The following is a 19655-nucleotide window of genomic DNA, read 5'->3' on the forward strand; positions in this document are numbered from 1 at the left end:
CTGCTCCGCAATAGCAATAGGTTCCAAAGATAAGAATAAAGTGACATGTAATCGAATCATAGCAGCAAGCTAATAAAAAATATTTGATATGTGCTTGTTAAAAAATTCTTGATAATCAGTTGTGCATATCCCTTATCAGAATTGATTGCAACTTCAAGATATAAGAAAGTGCATTCTGATCACATATAGAGACGGGCTCAAATATTATGATACAAAATAAGGGCAAGCCCAATTCGCAATCTGAAATCTCAGTGGGTAAATTTTAAGATAGGAGAAAGTTATATTATGCCATTAATATTTTAATTTAATATGCTGATATTAGAAAAATTCAGAAAATGTTTTAACTCATTTTTATTTTAGTGGTCTTTTAGAAATTAATTTTTATTTTCAAAAATTTAATCGAATTTAATAACAACGCTTCAGATCGAATTTAATAAGATTTAATCGAATTTAATAACAATCTCTTGCTCAATGAAAACGCTCTATCTAATCTTATCCATTACCAAAACAAGAGAAAGGACGAAGATTGTAATTATCTTGAATCATTTTCAAAAAAAAAGTTTTAAAATAAATGAAGATTTGCTCTAGTGCGACTGCATTTTATCCATTCCAAAATAATTTTGAAAAATGATGATGAAATGAAAGAGCAAATCTAACAGACAGTTATGACAAAGTAAAAGGTGGAGATAAATTTTTTGTTGAAGGAAAATATCTTTAAGATTTCCTTTGTCTGATCGTACTTCTAGGAAGAAGGAAGAAATACCTGAGATAAAATACCTGGGAAATGGTCTAAATCTTTTTTTATAACAATAATTTATTTCGAAGCATTTGATTGGTCCAACGAATGCTCAATCTGCTTAGAGCATATTTTCCGTGACGAACTCGTTTCTTTGCTTTCACGTTGGCAGTGACGGTGGTAGCACCTGGTTACCTGGATAGTTTACGTGCATATTCTCTGTCGTGGCTAAATTTGAAATAAAAATATGGGTTTAAAAAGACGTACCGGAACCAAAAATCCTCCTATTTTCAGCAGCGAATTTTTTATTCAAAATCATGCCGATATTGTATCTTGCATCGCTATGGTATTTGTTATCGGCTTGCTTTTTCAGGTAAGAAAAATTTGTCTTACGAAGCCCTTTAAATTTTGACCTATTTATTTAAATTTGAGTACGTGGGCATGCAAATATTTTATGTATTTTCAATTTCTGTCATCCAATTTTTGACATTCTAGAAATTTTAAATGAAAAGTATTGTGAAATAATGAGTTAGACGTGGCACACAAAATGAGAAACATATTGTGCGGTACTTTTTTGCTGTCATTGTCAATTTTTTTGATCAGAGTGTCATATCTAATCGATTCGTATCTTATACTATCAGAATAAATTCTTGTGAAGAGGAAAAACTATTTACTTGTTATTTGTACTTAAGTAGCTAATTTACTGCATAAATTTGCAAACGAATAAATACTGTCAAAATGTCAATTTAATGGCTAAATATTGATTATGAGAAAAATAGAACTTTAAAGGATAATTTCACGTATTCGAATTATTTATCCAATGCATTTAATTATCATAAATTTAAAATATATTCTTTTAATAAATTAGATATGAAGTATTTTAGATTTGAATAATTTCTTTCTTGTAACTTGTAAATAATTTTTTCTTTTAGTAAATGGATTTTTACTTAATCACATTAAGTTTTTAAAAAGTTCATTTCCTTTCATATAAGAGAAGAAATTCTTTTTTGAATAAAGTAAATCTAGGATGCTTCGTAAACTTTCACTTAAGACTGTGTATATATCAAATAGTAAAGGAAATACTTCATTTTAAATTAGTACGACTTTCACAGATTTACTCATGTTCCAAGTGAATATATGTGCATATATATTTATATGAATTTTTCGTATAAACCCATTAGAAAATTAGTACATCTTGTTGGCTCCAAATTTGATAGTGTTATTTTGCACACATTATTGTTGCATTTATTTAATGCATTGGCTAATTTTAAATGATCATTTATATCAATGTTTTAAAACTTGTTAATTTGGCTTTCTTATATTTTGGCTGAAATAAATAGCTATTCATGCCCAAACAGTTGTTTCATCTCTTGTATGAACTGGAAATCAAAATTTACTATTATAGTATAGTACTTAACTATAGACTGTTGGAGATTATGGAGTATTGTCACATAAACTGTCCAAATTTTCTGTAAATAGACTGTAAAGGTAAATCAAAAGTACAATTGTAAGGAGATTTAATTTTTTTGGCATTTTAGTGGAGTATTTTTTAAGTTTTATACACAGTATATAGTATCTATACAATTTTAATTTAATAAGATGTCTTGCCTGAGATTTTGATTTTGTGTGAATGCTGTGTTATAAGATTCCCAATAATTTATTTGTATTTTTTCATGCATCTATAGATTGATTTTGTCATTCTTCATAATGAAAATTAAAAAAACTTATTTTGATGCGTGCTACTTAATGTTAATTCAAATATAAAAGTTCTTGCTTTAATTCCAAATAAAAAAATATTAAAACAAATTCTCTGTTGTATGTGATAGCTAAAATTGTGATAGTCTGCTACAATTTATTTCTTTTCAATTTTTTAAAATTTTCTTAATAAAATTGTTTGTATTGCAAAGGAAATATTAATACACCATGTATTTCTGTGCACCAGCTGGGAATTCAACTATTTAAAAGTTATTAAGGTCAGTTTATATATAAATAAGCAAATCATGTAAATAAATGTAATTGATTATGTTAGCAAGGCCCAAGTGATAAATTGTTAATATTGCTAAATATATCGCATTTTATCTCTATACTATTGTGGTGAATAGCATATAATCCAGTTAACAACTCTTCTACTCAAACGATTGTTTTGGTATAATTGTTTAGTTACTGGACTGCTAACCATAAGGTCCCAGGTTCTATCCTAGAGCATCGCATACCGCTAAATTGGTGACCCAGACGTGATTTGAACACGGCACCTTCTGATATGGAGTTAAACTCACTTGACACAGCAACCCAAAGTCGCCAGACACACTTAGCACATCGGCACCCACACACACTCGCCATAACGCTTGGCGCTAATCAACTAGGTACAGGTCCGTTCAGACAACAGCTAATAACTAAATACATCGCCACTCAACAGCCATAGCGTTCGTCTCGCCTCCGAATCACTGGAGGGAGAGTACTGTGGTGAATAGCATATAAGGCAGTTAACAACTCTTCTACTCGAATGATCGTTTTGGTATACTGGTTTTGGGACACAATGTCCCAGGTTCTATCCTAGCGCATTGCATGTCGCTAAACTATATATTTCTTATGTTTACTAAAATAATTTTAAATGAAATAAGTTCTTTTTGTGAAACTTGGTTATTTTATTTTTAAATTATGGAAAATACCTTAACCTCCATATTTTTTTTATTTATTGAAAAATTATGAGTACCATGCTGCTAGAGTTTCCCCACAGTGTGATCACTTGTGTTTTGAAATTTGCCATATAAGAATTTCTCATTTATTTTTCAAGCAGAAAATAAAATTGCAGAGTAAATTAGATTAGCATATATGCTTAGTAGATGGTAAATAAGTTTGTAAATTAATGGAAAAAATATAATAGCTTCAGGTAAAGTTGTCGGAGATAAAACTATAATATTCTCTCTTTTTGATTTTCTTAATAAAATTGTTTGTATTGTAAAGTAAATATTAATACACCTTAATAAATAAGTACCACTTCAGCTTATTTATTAAGGTATACTGCAGCTTAATAAATACAATAGTACTTATTGCTGTTTGTCAATAAGTACCATCTTATGTTAATAGGTTTGATTGTTGCTTTTATTTTTTATGTATATAATTTTGGCTTATTTGCAGATTTTAAATTTTAGGTAAATTTTGAAGAAAAAGATCCCGAGTAAGATTGTTTTAAATTTGTACTTAAATGAAAATACAATTCCAAATGAAAGTGGGAATTGTGATTCTATTATTCTAATGCTGAGGGTATTTCAAGGGTTCTATGCTACTTGTTTTGCTATTTTGAGTATGTTGGTTAATTGGTAATTAATGGTGTAAATTGTTTTTTTTATTGGGTTTTTTTTGGACCTGCAGAACAATCTACAAGAGAAATTTCAAATACTATCACATGAGGTAACATTATTAAAGCCACAATTTTGCATTCTTTTAGAATCACAGAGTCTTGAATAGTTATTCTTTTTAGAATACTTGAACTTAACAGGTCCTTTACTTCCAGAGATAATAACAAAAGCTCTAAAATGATATGACAAAGATAATTTGCAACTTATTCCTATCAAGTCAGATAAAAATGTAATAAAAATTAGAAATATAAAATTTAAGTTATTTAAATTGTTTCTTTCAAGTGAAAGTAAGCCTTTTTATCATTTAGCAATTGCGATTCTGATAACTTATGAAGTATATATGTTCTTTTTTTTTTCTTTCTGGAAACCATAAAAATTTTCTATTTTCTAGATTTGTTATTTTCTATTATGAGAAACATTTTCAATGGGAAAACTTATTTTATCATGTGTATTAATAAAACGAGTAAATACAAATCTGAATCAGTTTTATATTCAAATGTTAAAATCCTCTAAATGTTGTGTTTATTTTTAGATTTCAGCACCCATAGCATCTGTGTTTGTTGTGATGCATCACAATGTGACAGAAGGTAAAATTATATTTATTATTTTTCATGCATGCTTGTAAATAATATAATTTTTTCAAACAATTTTTGCTTTTAGGTATATGAAATAAACTGAGACGATGTATTGCAATTGTCAAAAATATGAACAAATCTTAATATTTTAGATCTTGCAGAATCCTAAACAAAAACTTTGAAATTGTCTTTTTGTCATTCTATATAGGTGTATTTGATGATTAAAAAAATGATTAGTGCTAGATGGATAAAATGGTCAGTGGTTTTTACATCTATTTTGTGGATATTTTATCAAATTTTGAACAAAATCCATTCATGGTAAGTTTGTATGAATGAACACAATAAATTAAAAAATTTATATATAAATTTCAGCGCACAGGTGTAGATCCATATTAAAATTTGAACCACATCCAATAATTGGTTCACCATTTGTCAGTCTATGGATTAGTAGGCATACAAAAATGAGAACTTAAAAGTGCAACAATTTATAAAAGTGATCTTGTTATCAAAATTGTTGCTTTATGCCATATTTAAATGTCATTTGGGGGTGGGGTCAGAAATGCTTCCTTAATTTTCTTCGTTATACTATAAAACATAAATTACTCTTAAGGAAGATTTAATATTAAAAATGAGAATACTCATGGCATTTATTTACCTTGCTGTAATCTAAAATACTTGTGTGGAAGAAATGGGGAATAACAATTTTAACAAGAAATATGTGAGAAAGTTTTGAGGTGACCACTTCCTCTGATTTTAGTGCTAAACTTTTATTTTTTCAAATTTGAACTATGTTAAATATAGATTCTGAATAATTATTTCATTTAGTGCAATAAAGCTGTACTTAAGTCACAAACTTTTAGAATTCTAATATTATACTGTTTATAATATTCAATTATTTTGTAATATTATCTAGATTTTAATGAGAATATTATGATTGTTTTCATTTTTCTCTAAAATTTAATGTCGGATAGTTATATTAATAATTTAGTGATTATTTTACAAGATACTGTAAAAAAATGTACGTATGTTTTACTTTTAAGTAATTTATTTTTAAGAATTGACTCCAGTTTGGCACAGTTCTGATTAGATTTGGAACATTTGTTATTGATTTGTAATTTGTACATATATCAGTACATAAATATTGTTCTGTAATCAAAATTCTTTCAAAAATAAATATTTCTTGCTTAAATAAAACTTTATAAAAATTTGATTCTAATATGTTGAATTAAACGAAAAAGCAGTTACTTTATATTTTAAGTTAACCATTATATTTTTTCTATTTTTAACTGTAGTGTTGAATAAAATGTTGAATGAGATAAAACATTCTGTGCAAAGAAATATTGATTTGTCTTATGGATTGTTTCTTAATTTGTAAAACAATTTTATTAGTTAAAATTTTTATTCGTTTTGTAAAGAAAGATTTTTTTCAAAAAATAATTACAATTATATTTTTCAAATGTTTCTTAATAGAAATCAAATATTTCCTCTTTAATTGTGACTATTAAAAGTTTTAATCTTTCTTGTTTGGATAAGATGCATTATTATTTTCATAATATTTGCATAAATACTATTTCAAACATATTAGCATATAAAATTTAATAATTAAGTTAGTGATTAAAATGATATGTTCATTATTTTTTTAATTTTTCAAATTTTGGGTGTAGATATTAAATTTATTCTCTTGAATTTTTATTATTTTTAATAATTTTCTTTTCTTTCAGCTTTGGAACCGACAGACACTGTACTGTACACTTATGGCCGTCAGGACGTATGTGTTATCATATTTTACTTCCTCATTGCTGTTGTCATGCATGCAATTCTGCAGGAATATGCACTGGATGTAAGTAGTACATGTTAAAAAAATTTTTTAAGTTATTGAAAATATTTGATTTGGTACTATTCTATTTTATTCACATTATTTAGAAATTCAATATATGTTATTTTTTAAATTTTACATTTTTATTTATCAATTTTGTTAATTATCTGCTTTATTAAATTGTTTTAGGCTGTTTAGTAACCAACTGATTAAATTAATTGCTGAGTAATCTTGAAACAATTATTTTAAACCTACTTCAAAATGATTGCCCCCTTTTATAAGTCATGATTGCTCTAAATGTTCTGTTATCTTAAATATGTTCTATCATCAATGAATTTTAAAAATTTTCCCTCTCTTAAAAAATTAACATTATAAATGATTATATCTATACAAAGGTATTATTAATCTTAATTTGGAAATTAAATTTTTGTGTACTTGTTGAAACTTTTTGAGTATTTTCTTGTTTAAAATTGGAAACAGTAACGACATGAGATTTTGATCCCTTGACAAAACCAATGAGGAAATCGATTATTCATGCAATTTTATAGATTACAGTAATTTGCATTGCTTTAAGTGAATTATTTTATATTGGTATACCTTTGTAAGTATATTAGAATATTATATTTAAATAACAATTTTTTGTTAATATAATTAATCTAAATAATGAGAAATAATTTTTTTAATTTTAGATGGTGCTAAGTAAATATCTTTTAATGAATAATACATTTCTTTTGTAGAAACTGAACAGGAAACTTCATTTGTCAAAAATGAAACATAGTAAGTTTAATGAATCTGGCCAGCTTCTGGTATTTTATCTTATTTCACTCATCTGGGGTGGAGATATAATAATCAGGGTAAGTTCCTATGAATTCTAAAGTAGGTAATTTGATTAATTCGTAATTCAAAATCTCTTAATGAAAAACTTTTTGTTAATAAATTTACTTGTGCATTATATTCATTAGAAATCTGATAAATTTTGCAGTTCATTAGGCAGTCATAAGAAAGTGATGGGTTTAAATCAAAATAATTGTTTAATTGTATATTTCTCATTGCATTACATTTTGGTTATTATATATATTAATTTGATAACTATTTAATGTATAGTACTACTAAAACTTAAGATTTATCTCAAAATTATACTGAGAAATATAGTGAAATTTTGATTTGCTAAAAAACATGTCGTAGTATCAATAAATATGAATTATGTAAACTTTAACCTATTTTTAGATGATAAATATCTATATGTTTGAATATTAATTTTGTAACTAATTGTGACAGTTAAATATTTATTATATGTTAAAAGCTGTAATATAGGTGCATGTGTACATATAATTAAGATATACTGTGTTCATTTTGCTTTCATAATTTTAGCCTCTAAAGTTTGATTAAAAATTTTGTTTGATTTATCAAAATTGGTTATCAAAACTATTTAGATTAATGACAAAATACACAAAAAATGTTTGTAATTTTGATATAAAAAGCCAATATTTTCTTTCAAGCAGTGTTATACAAGGAATTACTTAAAAATTTCAAAATCTCTTATCAAGGTCAAGTTTTTATTGGTTAGTGAAATTAACATTGTAAGAACTATGTTCCTATTTGTTCAATTTATTTTGTTGGATTTCTGCTGCTAAGTGATTTTATGCATATCCTTAACCATGGACCTCTTTATAGGATGGTTACTTACTGAACATAAGTAAGCTCTGGCAAGATTATCCCCACAATGAAATGACGTAAGTTTTAACAATCAATTTTTCTACTGATGACTTAAAAAAAAAAAATGTTAGTTTTATATATGCAAGAAATATTTTTGAATGATTTTGTAAAATGTATGCTATTTTATTAAGTAGTGAATTCACTTGTAAAAAAAATAATAATTTTTACTCTCATTTCTAAGTGCAATTAATGATTTTCTGTGTATATTGGTATTTTATGTGTGTATTGGTTAATGTAAAATGTAATTTATTATGTAATAGTTAAAGTTGTGAATATATTTATAATCGGTATGAAGTGCTTAAAAATTTACACTTTTTAAAAGGTTTTCAGTAACAAAAATTCTTTTAAAAGAAAAAAAAAAATTTTTAAATAAGGCTATGAATATTGATTTTTTTTTTTTTTTACTGATAAGTTGAATAATAGAATAAAAAGAATTTACTGTACAATAATAAAAAAAATAACAATTCTTTATTATTTTTTTCAGGATTTCATGTTCCCATATTATCTAAGCATTTCTTATGAAATGCAGTAAGATCTTGATTATCACACTTTTTAATTTTCAAAAATAAGAATTTTTTTAAGGGAAAAGATTTAGTTGCAAATAAAAATGTTTTTAATACCATGGAAAATAAAGACAGCAATATTCTTATGAAAATAAAGTAAACCAGTATTTAAGTATTGAAATTTATTGTTTATTAAGTTTCAGTTTTATGTATTGGTTTCCTGCTGTAAATTAAAATAGTTCAAAATCATTTTTATATTGATTTACGTATGTGTTTTCTGCCATTTTGTGGATTATACATGAATTCACTTATCTATGTCTACATAGATGCTCAATTTTACAGGTACTGCATTTTAAGTTTTTATAAATAAAAATAAGTTATTTAAATTTGTCATTTTGAATTCAACAGCTTTATGTTTAAATTCTACTTCATTGTTCAACTTGCTTATTGGCTGCATTGCTATCCAGAGCTTTACTTCCAGAAAGTTAAAAAAGTAAGTTAATTCAGTTATGTAATAAGCATGAACAAATGCATTTTATTTTTATTTCTGGTGTAAAACTTTCTCAAACTTTTTTTTTTTGTGTGTGTGTGTCTTTGAATCAGTTATTATTTTTTTTGTATGTGAAATGTAAAGAAAACATTGAAATTGCCAAAAAATTCACACTTCAGATTGTCAAATCTGTTTTAAACCTCCCTGTATTTTTAGAAAATGTTTATCTGTACAAAGGTAACTTAAGAATGCTTTAAGCTTGGTAGAAGGAATTTGATATATTATCTTTATATCAAATTTGCAGATTTCTATCAAATTCTGAGTAAATCCGTTTAGAGAAAGTCTGTCTAGCTGTTTAAATATAAGTTAACATAATTACAAAATGAGAGATTTAAATAAAAATTTTCACCAATACATACAGCACTTATAGTGTAAGTATAACATATTTAGTGTTTATAGTTGTAGAATGAATGGTCTGTACTTTCAGAAATATGTAAATGCAATAACCCAAATATATCAAATTTGTTATAGGATTTTGTGATTACAAGTGTTTTGGGTCAAATTTTTTGTTTAAATTGGTTGGGACAAGAAAGCTTCTAAAATATAAATTGGATTTTGGGAAACTATTAACTGCTGCCAGAGATCAGTCGTCAAAACAAACTACAGTAACAATAAATAAAAACTAAAATAAAAAAACAACAACTTAAGACCTATTTGTAAGAATTATAACATTTACAGTAGAGTTAATAATGGTGATAAAAATTATATAGAATGGAAAAATATTTTGAAACCCCAGTTTGATTTGTACGTTATTTTCATTTTAATTAGTTTCAAGTTAATATAACGAAAGTCATATGAAATTGAAATTCTTGTTTTAATCTATGGAGCAGTAAGTTTTTTAATGAAAATGTCGTATTACTTTCCCAGGACATAATATATTTATATTTTTTATAATTTCAAAAAGAGAAATTATAATTCTGTCATTTTTTTTATTTTTTCTCTTTCTTTTTTTTTTTTTTGCTATATTTTTCTAAATCTGTGCTCACTTGATTAATGATGCTATTTGTAATTATGTATGGGTTAATATAAATGTATTAAAATGTTATAAACTTTCCATTTTTATTTTGTAGGATGAAATGAAACCCAGGATTATATACACAACACTCTATTTGGTATTCTTGAGTGCTGCTTATGTTTTGAAGTAAGTATGCAGTTTGAAAATTCTTTGCTGTGATGTGTTTCCAATATCGACAAATTATCTCTGCTACCATTTTGAATAAAATAAAATTGTTCTCGTTTAATATGCTGTTATATAGCTTTATTTTGTGCAAAAAAATGAAAAAATCGTGACAGTGTGTTAAGAAGTCCTGTACTACATTTAAAATAAATGAAGTTAGTCATTTTGCAAAGTCAATCTCACTATTAATGATGTAGAAAATCATTTATCCTTAATATTTCTTGAAATCTTAAAACCAATAATTTTCTAGCAAGAAAGGGAATTGCTTAAGTTGAAATGTCTACATAATTATAGTCCTGTCTGGTGTCCAGGAAGAATATTTATCATAGGTAGGAATGACCTGTTTTCAATAAATGAATTTAAAATCTATTTTAAGTTTCACATATATGCATTTCAATAAAGCAATGATAAAACAAACATCACTTCAAATCTTATTGGATTTACATATAATAGGTAAAAAGAGTGAGCAGAAACTAGTTATTCAGACCTTTATTCTATTATAGCTATGAGATATTTATTATTATTAATATAGAATTCTTTATAAACTGACTAATAGTTTCCGCAAGTTCTGCATTTTGTTAAGTTTGGCAGAAAGTTTACTTTAGTAGATAAAATTGTTATTTGAATTTGGAACAAATTGTAGGAAGCCATAATTTTCCTGTTTCCTTAGTAATATAAATTATTCTTCTAAGATGTTAAATAAAGCTTTTTATCAAATTCTGGTTCTCACTAGGAAAATGGAATTTATAATAGTAATTTTAGTTCATGAGAAACAACTCTTCATTACTTCGAAGGTCCAGATTTTCTTTTTATAGAAGGTTCAAGATTTTTCCTCTTTAAAACAAACTGATGCATGAAGCTACAACATCTGCTCATCATTTAAGCTGGTATTACATTGCCTTCTGAATATACCTGAACTCAACTATTCAACAGAATTTCTTCTAGAGCCATGTGGCCCCTTGCAATCCTTAATCATCCATCTGGGGCTTATGTCAGTTCAATTCTTGTATTATCATTTAATGGCAATCTAAGTATATGTCCAAACCATGTCAGGAGTTTTTTTAATTTCCATTATTGGAAATTTCATTATTCATTTAAAAATTCAAAGATTTTTTTGGCCAGTATATTTTAAAAATCTTTCTGAGGCAAGTAGTTTGTAAAGGTTTAATTTCTCTCAAGTTTTACTAAGTTTAGAAGCGTTAGTACAATAAAGAGGGAAAACTGTTGCATTAAACATGTAATTCACTATTTATGTTTGAGATATTTGAGAATGGGTGTATTGTTTTGAATGAATGGTTGACCTTTTTTAAATCTAGTTTTTATTTCTTCATCTGTGCTTCTCATTTTATCTATTGTAGTTCCAGGGTATCGAAATCTGTTAGTTTCTGTGATTCTTTTAATGTAAATCATTATTTCTGTTTTGTTTTAATTTATTTTCTAACCCACATGTCCAGCTATATTCTTTAATCTCCTGTTCTCTTTCTTCATATTAGCAAAATTTGAAGATAATAAAACTATTGTCTGTAAAATCTATAGCATTGTTATAGAAAGCTGGACACCAAATTTTAAAATTGGTTACATTTTGATGTTTGACATTGAATGTGTTTCTAGAGGATTTCATTAAACTTAGAAGAGATGTAATCTACATTCCAGAAGATGACCTGTTTTTCAAATGAATCGCTGAAATGAGATCCAAATGAATTCTGTATGTAGATCCAAAAGTATTTTAATTAGAAGATGAAATGCATTCCATTTTAATCTAGAATATGAATTAATTTTAAAAAACTGTAAACCACCAAGAAATAAATTTTTAAATAAATCTTTTAGAATAATTATTTCAATTTAATGTTTTCATACTTATTTTCTTTCTTCCAAAAAACAAATATATATTTTTTTAGTTTATATATGTGCAATAAAGCTGATGATTAAAAAAAAAACCATCTATCTGATAATATGAACATGGAGTTTGTATAAATTTATCTTATAATATATATTCTGTATAATAAAATTTTCTATTTCATGTAAAGTATTTGCATTATCCAAATGTCTGCTGTATGATAAGGAATGTTTTAAAAATATTATTTACTCTTTCCTTTACCTAATCAAATAACATTCATGTGTAATGCAATTCATTTAAATCGGATGAAGGACTCTTTCTATGTGTGTGGTGGCATCGTTCTTTAATACTATATAATCTCCTGAATAATTATGAATAACATTAGTTTATGTTATCAGTTTGTTGGAAAATACATATTAATAAATATACAAATTTTAGAAGAGTCATTGAAGTAATTCCCCTCCTTCCCATTAATATCTCATTTCAGTTTTAAGTCTCTGTATATAAAGAAATGCTGTAAATTACTGTATTTCAATAACTAAAGAATTATGAACATAGTTGAGAGTTGAGCTTATGTAAAACTTTTTTGTAAATTTATGTAAAACTTTTAAATTGTTTTATTTCCCTGCAATTTCTTTGAATTTCATAGTAGAATGCGTTGAAAATGTTTTATTAATATTTATACAAATAATTTATTTGTTATATCAAATAGTTTTAATACGTAATTAGAGAAACTTTTGGAGTTTTTATTGAAATTTTAATTTTACTCTTGACAAATTCATATAAAAGTTTCTGTTTCCTTTTAAAGTAATAGTTCAATGTCATGTTGGGTATTATTTTTATCTTTAAAAAATGCTGCTTTAAAAAGTTTTTGAGAAATATTTACGCTCCTCTGGCATTATGTGGGAATTTTTTTGCCTTTTTAATGTTTTGAATATTATTTCATTCTTTTAAAAATCTTATCAATCTTCTATTACAGCTTTACAAGGATTGCAATTTGTTTGTCTGTGTTGCATTACCTTGTGGAAAGCGTCTTTCATACTGCTAGATTGTTGTATTTTGCAGAGAAAACCAAAGCTGCTAGCTATGGGTAAGTGATCGATTATTTTATGTTTTATTCCATTTAGTATTATTTAAATTGGTTTGGACCTTTTTTTTAATGTTATGTTTTACTTGTGCTGTTTACAAGTACATAAAATGTTATTTCTTTGTTCCCCCCCCTTTTTTTTCTATTATTTAAAAAAGGCACTCCATTTTTTTTGTTTTCCTTTTACATAAAATTTTAAGCATTTTTATGAATACATTATATTAAAAGCAGCATATTTTGTTCCTTTCTTTTTTTGAAAATTATCTTTATGCTTTATTTGATTCGGGGAAGAGATAAAGCAAGGGATCCTGCAATTGTTTCTCCTTTCTGTAACTTTTTTTATATTACTCCTTCATCTATAACTTTTTTATTTGCTGTATATGTAATTTAAATTAACCTCATTGCTTACCTTCATCAATAAAAATGATTGTGTGACTTTATTATCATGAAAATGCAAAGTCAACAATTTTTTTTTTAATTCAGGGAAACAATAAATTAAAAAATAATGGATATTTTGAACATCAGCTTAAAAATTATCCAGTAATTTGGTCTATATTTCTTCCACAAGTGTTATATCTTGCTGTTTAGTTAATATTGTAACAAGTATGGGGCTATAAGAAAGCTATTTACTACACTCATTCACATTTTAAACAGAATTCTTGAAGTCATCATAATGTATTAGTTGGTTAGAGGTGGCTCAATATGAGAATTATGAAAATTAAAGAAATACATCTATGGCATGTGAAAGCAGTCTCAATTGTGAGAAAGTACATTTGTAGAAAGTTTTTGCAAAAATCAATTACAGAAATCTTTGTTCTGAAAATAATTGTGCTTACATTTTCTGTAAGCTGTAAGGAATAAGTCTTTCCTTATATAAAACTTCACATTCTCTGTTTTTGCCATCATGTGTAATTTGTGCAATGAGTTTTCTGCTCATGCTTGGTCTATATTTAACTTCTGTTAGAATGTATTAATCTATTTGTGCTATGTGTGTCTTGATTGATATATATCTTGTTTTCCAACATGAAATGAACTGTTTTCATAAAACTATGCTGGAAATATGGAAAAAAAAATAAGAAAATATTTGTGATGCATCACAGTTTACTAGAAAAGTATTCATGATAATACCTGAACATTGCTCTTTCTTTATAATTTGCAGCCTAAGATGCATGCCTGCTTTCTTATAGAACTTAAAATATGCCCCTGAAATAATATTCACTACTTACAGCAAAGAATTGGATTAGGTACCAGCCACACTACCAATAATTGCATGAAACCATTCTGCAAGTCTTTCACACAGTGATATAAATAACTCTATTTCCAATTCCACATAACAAAATAATGCTTCTATTTATGCATATTTTCTTTTCTTAAAGTTTAATTCATGAGTTTGAAGATACTCAGAGATTTCATGTCTTAGATTTCATTTAAAATGTAAATAATCATGAATATTTATAATTATTCAATATTTTGTATTTTAGTTCCTATAATATAGTTTTCTTTTTCTTGATATTTTTTCTTAAACAACTGGGATGGATTCTGGATAGTGTAGATAGATGTCTGTATTGGTTTGTGATAAGATGTTGGCTTCAGGACTTGGAGTTTTATATTTAAAACTCAATGTCTTTGAAGATTAATTATGTATCAATCATGTATGTACGTCTAACATGTTAATATGTGTATGTTAACTTTGATAAAGCTGATGTGTACCAGCTTGTGAGCATGTGTCCTGCTGCTGATACTGTACAGAAATTCGGGCAGAAGATATCAGATCTGATATTTGTATCATCTGTGGTTTGTAATTGTCCCATAGTCTGTCACAAAATATCCCCTGTGTTGTTTCAAAATAGTGTGCTATTATAACCAAACAAAACCTAGAATTATGCATTTGGTAGAATACCGCTTATAAGTTCTATTATCATGTAGGAAACTCTATTTGAATTTGTATAATCTAATTGAGAATGATTCAAAGAAATGTTCCTTTGTAAAGTTGGATAAAATAGTATATTAAAATGTCACCTCAGACTATTACATTCAGTAGACAATACATTTTAATTACATCCACTTATTTCCTCATACATTTTCAAATTATATTTTTCTTATTGCACTAGATTCACCATCTGGAATGGTCTGTTTGTCTTTGTGAGACTTGGCTCCATCACTTTATCTGTCTTAACTTTCTGGTATGGCTTGTCTCAGCAACAATCTACCAGTGCAATGGATATTGTTAATGGAAACTTCAACACACAGCTGATCCGCATCAACAGTTTGGTGGCTGTGTGCTTACTACAAGCATGGATGATGTGGAATTTCATCAATTTCCATTTGAAGAGAATGCGTGAAAGAGCGGCACAAATTGCTTCCAGCAAAAAGAAAGCTCTGGCCAAAAAGGAAAAGAAGCTTAAAAAGGATGAATGTGAGTATGTTTTTTTTTATTGTATTTTTCTTAATATCAAGTGATAATTGATATATTTGATTGCAACATGTTGCATTTTTATCACTCTCCTTCTAAAAAATATTTGCAAATGTCCTCTGAATTATGCATTCCTCTCTTTCTATATATGTATATATTTTAGCATCTTTTGCTTTAGTATAATTATTTATCAATTAAGATTTAATTTCTCATATTTTAGGAAAGCTGTTAAAAATGTAAATTTCGCAGGTAATCGATTCTCATTTTATTGTTCACATACAATTTTATAATTAAAAATATTTATTGTTTTAATCAAGCGTATAATTTTTTTTAGATTGTATACTATAGTAATCCTGTGGAATATGTGTTTTAATGATTATAAATTGAATTCAGTGAATGACATTAAATTTTTGATTGAATTCTGTGAATGATGTTAAATTTTGGATAGTATGTATTTGAAGTAGTCAGAAAAAATATTTGGCAACATTATTGTACTATGAAAGTTGACATTTTTTTTTACTAAAGTTTAGATAAAATATAAATATTGTGTGCATATTTTGTGCAACTAAATTTTAATTTTAAATATGTTTTCATTAAAACATTTTTTTTTTCTTCATATTTTAAATCTTGTTTTTAGGTCTTCTATAATTTTTGCATGTTAGAAAGTTGATTAGTTTTAGTTTAAATATAATTTTAGCTAAAAATTTATAGAAATTCACATAATTTTAATTATTTTTATATAAGTGTTTTCATATCATTGTCTTAATATTTGATAGAGATTACTTATATGAAAATGAAATTAGACTCATTTGAAAAATATATAGTCTTGGAAGTTTAGACAATGGGAGATCCCCTTTCAAGTATTTAAAATAATTTTTTAGACAATATTTAGGTTTTCAGTGCATAATATGGCATATCTTTTAACAATTATTAAAGGCAACTTTATAACTATTTTCTAGATATTTCAAATAATTGGCAAAAACAATCAGTCTCCCAGCATCTACCAATGATCTAATTTTGATAGTATTTATTTTGCATAGAAGTTTATGTTTTTGTTATTAATTGTTTGTTCCCACTACACATTTATGAAAGATATCTTAAAAATGGCACATTATTATACATTCTCTATTGAAGGAAAACCTTGACTAAGACCCCCAGACATCAGTATGGCCAAAAGTAAAGTGGATTCTGGTGCAGAGTTGACTTATGGATAACAGAAACTTCATACAGCAGATTAATAACTTATTGTATTTTGTAAAAGTGTTGTAAGAATATAAGAAACACATGAAAATGATATTCCTTTTATGAAGTTAACATTTTAGTCTTTCTGTTTGTCACACACACAATTAGAAAACAAGAAGCAAGTACAATTTTGTACATGAATTGCTAGGATATGATTATAATATGTGATTATTTCATTTTCTTAATAGCAAGTGGCCTGTAGCAGATTTATTCATTACAACACAGTTTAATTTGACTATTTTATTTCTAATAGATAAGATGCTTAAGGAGGTACTTAAAAAAATGATAATTTCAACTTTTTGTTTTTAATCCCAAAAATAATCTTTTTATGGGACAGTAATTGTTCAGGTCAATTTTCAAAGCAATATCTAAATTTGGATACTATTGAATTAAATTATTTCTAAACAGATATCAGTATTTGTAACATTTTGAGACACAATTCAGTGGCAAGTTTTGAATTCATTTATCATTTCAGTATATTCTATCAGTTTGTTACTGTTTGAATTATATAAACGTAAGAATCTCATGTTTGAGATATATTTTGAATCTTTCCATAGAATGAATATTGACTCTTTTGGTTAAGACTAGAATTATACAGGGTATCTTTGAACTAAAGTAACAAACTTCTAGAAGAGATACAGTATACCTGCCCCTCCTAGCAATACTGAATTGAAAAGGCTCGCTAAATGCAGTAGATGGTATTTCATGTGTGCTTAATCCCTAAGCATTACCTAAGAAAATTCTCATTTCATCACTACATAATAAGATTAGTAATAACAAATGACATCATAGCTGTGCACATTGAGCATACTATGATAATTAATGGCATGGCAGTGATGTCAGAGTTGAAGACAGTAGATCCAAAGTGTATATTCATGTGAAAAGCACTGAAATTTGATTTTGAATGCTTTATACAATTTGATTAAGATGATGGTAAAAATCCTACATGGAAATAATGCTCGAGAATTCTGCAAATGAGCAACACCATCTGTGAGCATTGCATTTCTGACATAATATTGCTATATGCTTTACAGTTGTCTAGGTGTTATCTACCCTGCCTAGTAACCCTAATACTGAGACATCCTACACATTTGCCCACACAGGAAAATCTCAAAACTACTATTCTATTTTGCATTTTCTATAGGGAAAAGTTTTGTAAGTGCTACTACTAGCTTGATTTTGCCAATTTCATATGAAAGCTTATGATCTTTTGATATGTCATAAGTTGATACCTTTGTACAACTGTCTTCTGCTTTTCACAGATTTTGCATAGTAAAACTTTGCCAAAGTTCTCAATTTCACTAATTGGATCGATTCTGCCATTGTAATTTTGCCGCTTTACATGTATAGCTAACCAATAAGAATTTTTTTTTTTTAAATTGAACTATTCTTTACTATTAAAATTTTTTTGCTGAGATGAAATGTAATGCATGTTATTTGGTTGGCATGGCTAAATTAATACTGTCAGTATATTGAAGATGGTTAATTTATTAAAAAACAAACTATAATTGTAATTTATGGAAAAATCGATTTTTGAAAAATCTTACTATGAAATGAATGTTTTCACATTTATAGGAAATATATTTCTTTTTATTATTCTGTTATGAATTGAACTTTCCTTTTTCAGTAAAAAAAGCATCTGAAGAAGATGTGAATGAACTTCCTGAGGTGGACCAGAACACAAAGAAGGATCTGAGATCTCGAACGGGAGCTGCTTCCAGCCCGAAATCTAAACGATTTTAAGAACATAAACAGAATTCCTTTTTTTTTTTTATTTGACTTAAAAAAAAGCTTCATTCCTTTTCCACCTTTTGAAGTTTTATTTGTTGTTTCTTTTTCAGAGTTTACAATAAAACTTACTTTTTTTATGTTATTCTATTTTGCCTTATTTCTCGACTTTATCCACATCACTTATACAACGTGACATTTTTAGTTTTTTTTATATTTAATTTCGCTTTTGATACTGCTTTAAAAGTTTGTTCCATTTTTATTAAAATTAGGTGATCAGTTTTATAAGAATTTTTTTATTAATGATGCTTCTTAAGCCTGTTAAAAACCCATAAAGTAATTTGTTAATTTTTTACTGTTAAAAATACATATATTAAAGATGTATGCTATGTATTGTAAAAAAACATTTCCTCTTGAAATTTAATTAGTTAATATTATGGAGAGTGTAATGTTTTGCTTGTATTAATCTAAAAAAATTTTCAGTTAGTATAAATTTGTTTAAGGGATTTTTTTAAAGTTATGTAAAATATATTTTCAAAACCTACATGCCTAATAATGCTTTGAAAATTTGCTTTTTAAAAATCTTTAAAATTTTCCTCCATTTTAGTTACATTCTTTTTGTATTAAATAAAATTAAAATTTTTTTTAATGTATGCCATTGTCTGTTATTTTTAAGTGTTTTTAAATAAGCATTTTTATTTTTTATGTAGAGATAATTTAAGTATCTAATCTTCAGTCAATACTCAATTGTTTTGTAATGAATATCTAATAATTAATCTCTTAACTGTTAATTATAAGGTGCCATAAGAGTTGTAAATTATTATACATATTTCTGAACATATAAGCTTAATTTAAGCTATTAATTGCATTTTAATTAGTAATAAACATATAAACTTCTCAAGTATTTTATAAACTT

The 19655-nt window shown here is 26.3% G+C and overlaps 1 protein-coding gene across 2 annotated transcripts; it reads left to right on the forward strand.

The window, feature by feature from the left end:
- The first annotated feature begins 881 nt into the window (after positions 1 to 881).
- Positions 882 to 18884, forward strand: LOC129981072 (translocating chain-associated membrane protein 1-like 1). Of its 2 annotated transcripts, none has more exons than XM_056091718.1 (10): positions 882 to 1109; positions 4628 to 4682; positions 6392 to 6510; positions 7224 to 7340; positions 8161 to 8219; positions 9114 to 9198; positions 10326 to 10396; positions 13249 to 13359; positions 15468 to 15776; positions 18639 to 18884. In XM_056091718.1, exons 1-10 carry the CDS (start codon positions 984 to 986, stop codon positions 18652 to 18654), a joined length of 1068 nt encoding a protein of 355 aa, XP_055947693.1. In that variant the 5' UTR covers positions 882 to 983; the 3' UTR covers positions 18655 to 18884. The 2 variants fall into 2 exon arrangements, with proteins under 2 accessions (XP_055947693.1, XP_055947692.1); XM_056091717.1 differs by having other exon boundaries at positions 883 to 1109; positions 15468 to 15772.
- The last annotated feature ends 771 nt before the right edge of the window (positions 18885 to 19655 follow it).

Source organism: Argiope bruennichi, chromosome 8 (assembly GCF_947563725.1).
Source record: "Argiope bruennichi chromosome 8, qqArgBrue1.1, whole genome shotgun sequence".
Classification (NCBI taxonomy): domain Eukaryota; kingdom Metazoa; phylum Arthropoda; class Arachnida; order Araneae; family Araneidae; genus Argiope; species Argiope bruennichi.